This window comes from Etheostoma spectabile, chromosome 20, assembly GCF_008692095.1.
Source record: "Etheostoma spectabile isolate EspeVRDwgs_2016 chromosome 20, UIUC_Espe_1.0, whole genome shotgun sequence".
NCBI lineage: Eukaryota > Metazoa > Chordata > Actinopteri > Perciformes > Percidae > Etheostoma > Etheostoma spectabile.
In genome coordinates, this window is record NC_045752.1 from 21,562,772 (window position 1) to 21,573,696 (window position 10,925).

General features: G+C 39.0%; 1 protein-coding gene across 2 annotated transcripts in view; it reads right to left on the minus strand.

Annotated features, from left to right (window-relative positions):
- slc7a11 (solute carrier family 7 member 11) overlaps positions 1 to 10,717 on the minus strand; it is a 26,573-nt gene extending 15,856 nt beyond the window's left edge. The window contains exons 1-5 of one of the 2 annotated variants that reach the window (XM_032499928.1): positions 10,600 to 10,717; positions 10,246 to 10,553; positions 7,541 to 7,667; positions 2,410 to 2,525; positions 894 to 1,019 (exon numbers count right to left, since the gene is read on the minus strand). In XM_032499928.1, the coding sequence (XP_032355819.1) occupies positions 894 to 1,019; positions 2,410 to 2,525; positions 7,541 to 7,667; positions 10,246 to 10,513 (637 nt within the window). In that variant the 5' untranslated portion in view covers positions 10,514 to 10,553; positions 10,600 to 10,717. Of the gene's footprint in view, positions 1 to 893; positions 1,020 to 2,409; positions 2,526 to 7,540; positions 7,668 to 10,245; positions 10,554 to 10,589 lie in introns of both variants that reach the window. The other variant, XM_032499927.1, reaches the window with a different exon arrangement.
- Between the last annotated feature and the right edge of the window lie 208 nt (positions 10,718 to 10,925).

Sequence of the window (10,925 nt, forward strand, 5' to 3'; positions counted from 1 at the left end):
ATGCAATGTAGCGAGGAGTTTAGCAACTGCTTGAATGGGATGTAAACGCTGAGTCGTACATTCGTTGTCATCTTTGATTTCTTCCAGTAAGTGTAATATTGCATGGCAGCTTAATCTGTAACGCCTAATGATAAAAAGTGAAAAAGTGTGATCCTTGGGGCAAAAATTCTTTCAGCCATTTCACCCAAAGCATAGGTGAGGAAACACCTGCTTTTAAGAGGCAGAGAATTTTCTCCACAAATCAGAGGCGCGCTGTCACAGGAGGTTTTAGCGCATACCACAGAATACATAATTAGGCACACTTTACGCTTCCTTACCATCTCTTCATGGGAAACTCCCACTATCCCCTTCACCCTCCCGTGACTGCATATGCATGACACGGAAAAGAACAATTTCCCATTGTCAGCTCCCGCGACAGGCAGGCTGCCCTTTTACCTCACTGCTGCCTGTTTGTACAAACCTTTCCATGCTTTTACGCACACATTGCGAAACAAATATTCCTTAAGTGGGTGCAAAAGCGTTAGTACATCTTGCACTGTGAGGGTAAAAAACTAAACACAAGCTCTGAACTGCCCGGGAGTTTGTGTAATCGCTGAACGTTTCCCTGAAACATCGCATCTCTTTTCTTTCTCTTTCCCTCCTGTGAGATAAAGCTGCCTTCAAGTGCAGTCGGCTAAGTCAACATCTATAAACGCACGGTCTGACAGAAAACAGTAATTGTGAAACATAAAGTCTACTTGTGCTCTGTTGGGGGGGTTTAGGAACATAACACGTCACACAACCCTGCGACAAAATGCCGGATCACTTTTTTTGGTGTGAATGTCCCGTAACAGTGTCTTTGTTTGAGACCCAGCCCTAGTGATGATGGTGATGGGAAGATGAAGGTGTCTTACCTTTAAAGAGCTGGTACATTCCAGGAACTATGATGATGCCGATGGCCAGCAGCTTGCTGAAGGTGAGGAAGATTTGAATCCGAGCCGTCCATGTTACGCTCATACTGTTCAGGTACATAACAGAGGCTACAGGGACAAAGAAAGAGACACAGGAATTAGGTTTTTATTGCTGAATTTCATTGGGGTAAGCCAGCCTCTACAAAGCGTAGCTCCTATGGCGCCATTTTGATGCTACGAAGCACTCACCTGCCGTTAGCATCCCAGTGACTGCCATTCATTTTGACGTCACTTTGACAGCGAATAACTTTACATCTGAAGCGTTCAAAGACTTTATTTGTCCGTTGTTTATTTCTAAAGGAACACGACAATGTATAAAAGGCTCCGTTACCTTGTAGCTCACGTTATGCCTCCGTAGCAGACGCTTTTATGAAAATAGGCTAACGATTGTGTCATAACCACGCGACTTTCTGTCACATGGTAAAGGAAATACCCAACAGTACAGGATATCTCGCAGACAGTTTTGACTTACATCAGCTGTTTAGGTTTAATTACTAATGTTAACTAGCATTTCAGTTAGCAATAATTAGCCTGTGCCTATGTTACCTCCTTACATATACCTACGCTCTCCGTCTCTGCTGATTGGGAATGATTGAGATTTCTCTTGGCACAGCTACCAGAAGACTTTCAGACAGGTTGTTCAGTTGTAGGCCGCGCAGCGGCGTCACATTATACATTATACTGTCTATAATTTAACCAAGTGATTTTTGCAAGTACTTATACTATTTTTTTTTAGACTTTGTTATTGTGTCCTTTTAAGATAAGCTTAAACTTGATTCATCCCGATAGAAATAGCTGAAAACATAAAACAATGAGAATGAGCAATGAGAAAACTGTTGCTGGCTGCTGCTCATGCTTTGCCAGAACTGGAGTTCTACTTTAGTATGATCATCGAATTAGGAAGAACTGCTTTCTATTATTCAGCACCTTGGGGGTGGAATAATCTACAGAAAGTACTAAAGTTAGAAACCCTTATGTCCATTAATGAATTTAAAACTATTGTAAGGAAGGTTGTGATGGAGACATGTTCTTGTTTTTCTTGAGAGTTTAATTGTGTTTTTTAACATTTTGTACTTTTTTACCTTGAAAATGTAACCTGGTGTTTATGTATGTGTTGTGATTTGGCTGCTACCTTGGCCAGGTCTCTCTTGTAAAAGAGATTCTGAATCTCAATGGGACTTCCTGGTTAAATAAAGGATTAATAATGAAAAATAATAAAAATCATGAATGCAAGACTTTGAATTGTGATGGAGTATATTATATATTGTAGTTTTGCCACTTTTGATGAAGGAAATGACAACAAATACTTCTTTTCACCAACGCCTTCCTCATTTTCAATGCACATTTCCTGTCATTTACAGACCAGTTACAACCGGTCAAAATCATAATATCATTGTTAGTACATCATATGGTCACAATGATGTATTAATGTAAAGGTGTATTAATGTGGCATACGTACTTATGCTGATGGCGGTGGCCAGTTTGACAGCCAATGGGGGGACACTACAGGGCATGAACAGAGGCTCCAGGATATACTGACCAAAGGCCAGAGAGATGACTGCCAATGCTGCAGGCCTGGAGGACACACACACACACACACACACACACACAAACACACACAAGCATAAATATACAATATACAGTGTAAATGCACTCTTTTAAATTAAACATTTCAATTCTGCATTTAAATATTTTAATTTGTACAATACACGTTGTATATCCAGTACATTGTGAAAATCTTATATTTTTTACTGTTTATGTGTTTTTGTCAATTGCTAAGCGACAGTGGGCACAACTGTTGACACATGTACGAAACTAACTACAGTCTGCAAAGCAGCAGTTCATGTGGACCAAAATCACACAAAAAAACACAGTTTTTAGAACTCTACACACTTATCCCATGGCTTTAACCATGACCTGCACAACACTGGGGATTACAGTAACAGCTCTTTGTTCAAATTCTAACACACTGCCGTCAAAACTGGTATCCACACAAAACAGAATGGATTTCAGCCTGATGAATTTAAAACTTTGCTGATTGCAGTTTCAGCTGAAACACTAAACAGGTGTATGTTTTAGATTTGTAGTGAACACATACAGTGCTTATACAAAGGAAAGCTCAAAACAACTCTGAAACACCAAGTAAGAAAGAATCTATTATACACTGTACCGTTTGAGAGAAACAGTGAGCAGGTAAAAGAGCAAAGATACCAATATGTTCAGGTAAGATGTCTGAGGTTACAAACACAACTACACAAAATCTGAAAAAAACCCTGTAAAACTGTGCACTTGGCGGTGGAAGCAATGGAAACACCACATACATTTGTATTTAGAGAGGATGCAGGCATGGCAAGAGAAGACATCCAATGTGACTTTTTTTCCTCAGTAATTACATCAATTACTACAGACAAAACAATTATATACTATGTATATATATACATATATATATATATATATATATAATATGCAAATCTGCTGATTTGTATTCCCTCTTGTTTTCCTTATAAACTAACTGAAAGTGAAATAATTCCTCTTTTCTTTGAAGAAAATATTGATTTGTGTGAAGTCACTCAAAGTTTCTAAAATGTGTATTGGTGTTTGATGCTATAGTTGTGACTGTCAGTGTGCTCTGAGCGCCAGTGTGTGTTATCTCAGTGAGGATTGTGCACAGTGTTTGGCTGCACTGAGCCTGTTTTGAGACGTGTGTGAAGAGTTGTGTTGCTTGGAATGAGTTTTGCATCTGATGTGAACTGTTTAGCTCAGGTGACCGTTGGTAATGCAGACTGGAGTTAGAGTTTTGCACATTTGGCTTCGGTTGTGCCCACTGTCGTTTAGCAATGGAAAAAAAAACTGTAACGACACAATACAGAAATCAATTCATATTAAACTGGCTGCCATAATAAAGATAATATATTAGTACAAGAAAAATGTTGCTAAATGTTCAGGGAACATTTGTTGAACCAAGTGTCAACCTGGCCACTTACCAACCACAGCCTAACGTGTGTGTGTGTGTGTGTGTGTGTGTGTGTGTGTGTGTGTGTGTGTGTGTGTGTGTGTGTGTGTGTGTGTGTGTGTGTGTGTATCTTGTGTTTGGCTACAGATAATTTCCTTTAAAAAAATTACATTTGTAATTTGAGCATTTCTATAAATATAAATGTAAAACCACCCAAAAATGCTTTGGACGAAAAATAGCAAATACTATTAAATACATCCATATATTTTTGGACATTGGTTTACATTGTGTGCATTCATTTGTATAATTGTTTTTTTATATTTATGTACGACAATACATATTTTTACATGCATTGAAAGCTATTTTTGTGTAGAAAGTCATTTATATATAAACCCCAAAATGAATGTTGTGAACCGTACTGTGTGCATTCATTCCTTCACTATGATACTGATCTGACCACATAGGCTTGGCTTCAAAAAGGATCAAATAAGGTTGGCTAGTCCCACACGTCCATCCTATGGCTCATCACTGTTTTCCCTCTTCATTTCCCACAACAACCGCTGAGCTGCTGAAGCTGGGGAAATCTCTTTGTTTCCCCCTGTTGTTTTAATTCTCTCCTTCTGTCTCGGTTCATTTCCCATGGTTTCCATTGAGTCCCGCTCGCCCGAGGCCAGCTTAAAATTGGCCAGCTCAGGATAGCCACGAGACTGTTTATACTATTCGCCTTGGCTGTGTACATACACAGCTTCATACGGAGCAGTTTCTCACCTAAACTAAACTCAGTATCTCACTTCACGAGGTCACAGCCAGATAGGACTGGTGCTGACGACTCTGTCACACAACCCAGTCTAAATACAATCCTCAAACACAGATCATGTGCTTGGGGAACAAATAATTGTCTATCATTAAGGGGTCACTTTGTTCTTTTACACTTGGACCCTGATTTCCTTTTGTTTTTGGTCCGTTTGTCCAAAAGAATTGTCCATTATTAAACAAGATGGCTGAATTTGGCAGCTGGGAAACAAGCTGCGATGCGACGTTAATGGGAAGGTGCTCACCTTCAATTTATGTCCACAATAAGTGCTTGTTTGCCACTGACAAATTAATTGTTATTCTGAGTGTCTGACAACATTATGGAAAGCATCCCTGCAAAGATAGACCTTTTTGTTGAAGATCTTTGTATATAATGAAACAGCCCCAAAATCGCCATCACCAAACCCACCAGACTCTATTTAAACAAAAATAATTTCATCATCCCTAACCCTCATGTTGTCCTCGGGTCAAATTGACCCGTCTTCCCATATCAGTGTTGTTTTTAATTCCCCAAAACAACATGATTGATTCCACACAGTGCTCTTTGGCAAGTACAAATCTCTACTTTCATTAATTTTGGGGTTTCATTCAATTTTATAGCATTTGGAGAGAAAAATGTAAGTGTTTTTGAAATAGTATTGAGTAAAAGTTGACATATTCCAGTCTGTGATTATCCATCAACATCCATTCCTGTGATTTTAGCCTAAATAATTCCTAATTTCTGTTTTCTAACTCAAACATCAGGTATAATTTCCTATAAATGAGGTTTATTGACCATAAATTCTAAAAATAACTGTAAAGCTAGTTAATAAGTTATTGTTACGTAGTGTTAAACATCAAAAAAAGTGACAAACGTTGAAAAGTGTTGAAAAAAGGGACTAAAACGTAAGAAAAAGTTAAAAACACTGATTGAAAAGCATCAACAAAAGTGTTGACTTTCAATTTTGACGGGAGACAACACAAGGGTTAAACACACATCATTCAAAGTCGACAGAAACAAAATAATCTTTTAGTTCATTATGTGAAAATTGCTTGGATTGGACTGAAACTCTAGGCTTGGAAGGTGGCTCTGAAAAGTTTTAGCTTCATGGAGATTGGCAGCTGTCAGCTTGGATTTACAGCGTTTCCAATGGAAAACCAGAAGATTGGCAAAAGAACATGTCAAAATGTTTTGAAATGACATATAACTCTTGCATCATAATCCACTTCTCCGTTGTTGAACTTTTAACAGCAGGGCTTCAGAGCTACGAGAAGGCTAGTCTACATCGACAACTAGACATTTCTGGGATTGGTCCGCTGTCGCCGGAAGTTACACTGGACGTCCCTCATTTTCGGTGTCCGTTACCTTCCTCTTTCTTTGTGTTGGCGTTCTAACAACCGGTGGATTTCTGAGGACTATGGTTACCTGCTCCTCAGATCTCTGCAGGGTAAATCCAGACAACTAGCTAGACTATCTGTCCAATCGGAGTTTTCTGCTGCAGGACTAAAACTAAATTTGAATGTACACAACATACACCAAAACAAGGTTCTTGAAGGTGATTGGTTTAAAGAAATGCCAATTAACCAGAGCACGTTTTTCTCCTGTCCCGGAATGCTGTGTGGACTAGCCAGACCTTCCTTTGGAGCTCTGTGGAGGAAGGTCTGGCAATGCGAGACTATGAGGAGGTAAAAATAAGAGTGTGACACAAAAGTAGAATTCAACTGTGTCTGAAACGCTGTCAGAAATCAATTATGCTGAGAAGTTTCTACATATCTAATCAATGGCTTTGGGTTTCCATTAGAATCCATTGTTACTTCTGCAAATCCAAACTGAGAACAGTTGCTGTTCTTCACATAGCTACAAACCTTCAGAGCTTCCTTACAGGCAGAGAAGGTTTAAGACTCAATAATAGATTGTTGGTGGAGTATTACTACAACCAGAGGTAGTTAGTGTTGGGGAGTTACGGAATACATGTACCGGCATTACATATTCAGAATATAAATTATGAGTAACTGTATTCGTTACAGTGGTATTTAGAATTACAGATACTTTGTTGAAATCAACGGATCACATGATGATACTTGTCAATGTATTTCCCAGAAACCTCAATATGAAAACAAATAAATAGCTTTTTGCATGATCACTGATAGATACAGGGCAGGAATGTAATTCACATTAAAGAAATAACAGGGAGAAGGGAATATAACTGTGCATTGCAATCTCTGCTTGCCAGCAACCAACCTCCTTTCAGCGTCCAAATGACTCTACCTCCAACCTGAAGCATCTTAAATAGAGTTTTTTTTTTTAATTAGCCAGTCTGCTGTGGTTTTACTGGTCACCTTGCTATTTTATAGTTGTATCACCTGCTTAGTTGACATGTAACTTTACATTCTCCAATGTTCTGATTTACTATTCCCGTTTGACATGCTAGCTAATGTTAGCTAAAATTAGCTTGTGGTAGCAAGACTGCGGTTAGATGTTTGTAGTAGGCTATGTAGTTCGGGACTACAAATACAAAAATCTATCTGCGTGTTCATGTACACATTCAGCCAGGTGGAACACAAGAACAAACCAGAATAGGCATTTCAAAGGTCCTAAGGGGTGTAACTGTTGATGGTTTTCTCAATTTAATGTTCAACGTGTTTGTGGCTTGTGTAGGAACACCAGCTTTTCTTTTGCAGTGCACACATAAAATAGAGAGCTGTGTTGAAGGAAATATGGAGGAAATATTAGCTGAATTTGACAAAAAAGTTCATTTGATCACATCACTTACTATACCTTTCATGCAGTTTTAAGGTGACTGTAGGTTCAGTAAAGTTGAGGTAAGCTGGAGGTAGACATTACCTTATAGCAATGAGATCAGCCCATAGCCTTACGAAAGCCATCTGAGGTCCGAAGGCTTCCAGTATGTACGTGTAATGCCCCCCAGACTTCTTAATACAAGTCCCCAGCTCGGCGTAGGACAGGGCTCCTGCAGTGACAGAGGGGACAGATTAGCTCTGTCTCTGAAACCAGAAGGCAGGCACAAAACGGTCCCCAGGGCTGTCAAACTGTCTCAGCCACATCTACAGAGATGCACAGTCCCTCCCTGGGCCCCTGGATCCGCCAGACTGTAGGAGCCTTTTAGGGTCTCAACCCATAACTTGAGAAAAACAGATTGACATAGAAAAGTTTTAATTACAAGTTAAGGAAATACGAATTAAGGGAGGCAGGAAAGTGGTTAAGGTAGGGTATTAGAGGATAAAGTGCTTGGACGTTTCATTACTGCACGAAATCTGAAGGATTTAAGGATACTGCAACAATATATGCTGGAATACACAGATGTGCACGGCATTACTTCAGCACCGCCCCCTGCAGCACTGATCTTTCAAGTCTGTCTCCTGGAAACGGCTGTAATATTGTACTACATAGGCCTGTAACAAATATTACATCATTTGCAATATTTTTTAAGTAATCACCGTGTCTTTGTTTAACCGCATTTAATTGCCAACCTTAGCTAAGGTCCTAAGGGGTGTAACTGTTGTTGATTTTCTCAATTTAATGTTCATTCCAGAAAAAGAAAAAAAATCAATGTTGTATGATAATAAAGAGAAAAAGTTGACATCATAGGCTGTTGTTACAGTATCTGGGTCACATAACTGTGATATAAACAAAAGAGATTCTGGGATTCATTCAAAATTTCTTTAAATTTGTACTGAAAAATAAATACATAAATATTTTTGAATTTGACTGAAAGAGACTTGCTTTAGGGTTGGGGAAAGACTGGGGTTTCAGTTAACTGTTGATAAATGTGTCATGTCTCATATCTAGACACTGCTGACTTTTTTAAGTGGCTGACAACAATAAGGAAAGGATCACTACAGAGACGGGCCTTTTTAAGACCTTTGGTAACCAGAACCAGACCCCAACCGGCCCGTCAGACACCGCCTACCAAGAGCCTGGGTCTGTCCGAGGTTTCTGCCTAAAAGGAAGTTTTTCCTCGCCACTGTCGCACTGTTGCTTGCTCTGGAGGAAACTACTAGAACTGTTGGGTCCTTGTAAATTCTGGAGTGTGGTCTAGACCTACTCTATCTGTAAAGTGTCTTGAGATAACTCTTGTTATGAATTGACACTATAAATAAAATTGAATTGAAATTGAATAGAAACAGCTCGGAGGTCGCTTGAGCTGAATGCACCAGACTTCTTTTAAAAAAAATCATTTTTGCATGTTCCGATGTACCGTAAATCTGTAAACTGTGTGTTTATTTCAACCAAAACTAGAGTTGTAATAGTTTGGAAAGTGGAAAGACTTCCTAAAACGGCTTTTCATGATTTTATTTTGGTTCTATTGACTTTGAATGAAGTGCATTTTACAATGCTAAAATGTGTATTTCCATGGAGAGTGGTGTGATAGTCTTCAACGTACAGTTACAGCCTGAAGGCAGAAGGGTTTCCTTCCAATTAAGTAGAATGACTTCTAAAGGAGCAGTTTGTATTGTGTGTTTGTGTGTTGTTGTTTTTTGGGGGGGGGCCTCAAAATGTAAACTGTTAACATTATAGTAACATGACGAGTAATGTAACTAATTACTTTTGCTTCTAAGTATTAAGTGAAGTACTAATGTGATTTTTTTAAGGAGTAATAAGTAAAGAGTAACACTACACTTCCTGAGTAACTTGCCCAACACTTTTTGCACTAAAGATGAATATAAAAACCTATTGATTGTATTTAATATACTGTATAATATTGTGCATCTAAAAACCATGTTTAAACCATGATTGGTTTTTATAACAATAAAGAAGCAACATAAAGTGAGCTGACAAAAACTTGGTTTTTAGTTATAAAAGAGTTGTTTTTGCTCATAAATTGTACATAAAAAACATCCTTAACCTCTGCTTAACTTAGTTTTTTAGTACTTTGGTTCATAAACAGCACATGAAGCTTATGCCAATGTTTTTTAGTAAGGAATAAAATAAAAGTAAGTTGTCTGGGTAGTTTCCCTTTTTACGTGACATTTATCTTTATGAACAAAATTTGGAAAGCACACTTCCTTGGAAGAAGACATTTGATGTGTCACATACATTGCTATACTTATGGACTTCTGTTTATCATTTTCTTCATTTGTTCTCAGGAGTTATTTAACTCTTGTGTCTTACTGTCAATAAAGTTTTGGTTGTCTTTTTTTTGACACTTGTACAGTTTTTTTCCCGTGTTTTATCTCCTTTTTTCTGAAGTTATGATTGATTTGTCCTGCGTTTTTTTTTTTTTACCATTCTCTTTCGTCAATGTTCTTTTATCCATTTTTGTATTAAATGCTATAAAACCTAGTGAAACCCCCAAATTCAATGAAAGTAGCAAACTGACCACTTATTCTGCTTTTTTTTTTTTTAGACAATTTGGTTGCAAGAATACCAAAATTTCTGATATACAAATTTTTTGGCAACAGGAGGGTTAGTCTGTGTACAGCCAGTAAACATTTTATCCACCAGCGCCTCTCCATCTAATGTAGCAACTCTCAAAATCTAGAAAAGACAACTTTTTCATCTCCAGGTCCTCCTGTGAACTAACTCACCGAAGAGTGACAGCACCCCGCAGGCGATCCACACTATCAGAGACATTCCTACACTGCCCGAGTGCTTCAGGATACCCTTTGGAGAGATGAAGATCCCGGCTCCGATGATGGTGCCGATGATAATGGAGATCCCTCGGAGGAGCGTCACCTTCTTGCCCAGTCCCACCTTCTTGTCATCCCCGTCTTGCAGAGTCCCATTTTGGGAAACTTTGTGTCCACTTGTTGCGACTTTTCCACCATTCTCAATAGATGCAGACCTTTTGGTCATTTTTTAAACACTGGCTAACACACTCAGCCCCAAGCACTCTTTATCTCTCTCTCTCTCTCTCTCTCTCTCTCTCTCTCTCTCTCTCTCTCTCTCTCTTTTGGAAGGGACTCAGTGTGTTTCACCTGGGATCTGTTCTAGCCTGGACCCACTTAGCCTGTGTAACTTGTGCAGGCAAAGTTACAAAACTCTCTCTCTCTCTCTCTCTCTCTCTCTCTCTCTCTCTCTCTCTCTCTCATTGTCATTCATGCTCTGCTCACTAATCTCTCACTGTACACCCTGGAGGCGTGCTCCAAACCCCTCTGACTCCAAACTTCCATAGTCACTCTGGTCTGTATTGCTGTCTCATCGTGTGTCTGCTTTTCTGTAGTCCCTCCCCCTCCCCTCTCTGTTTCTGTCAAGCCTTACAATTATT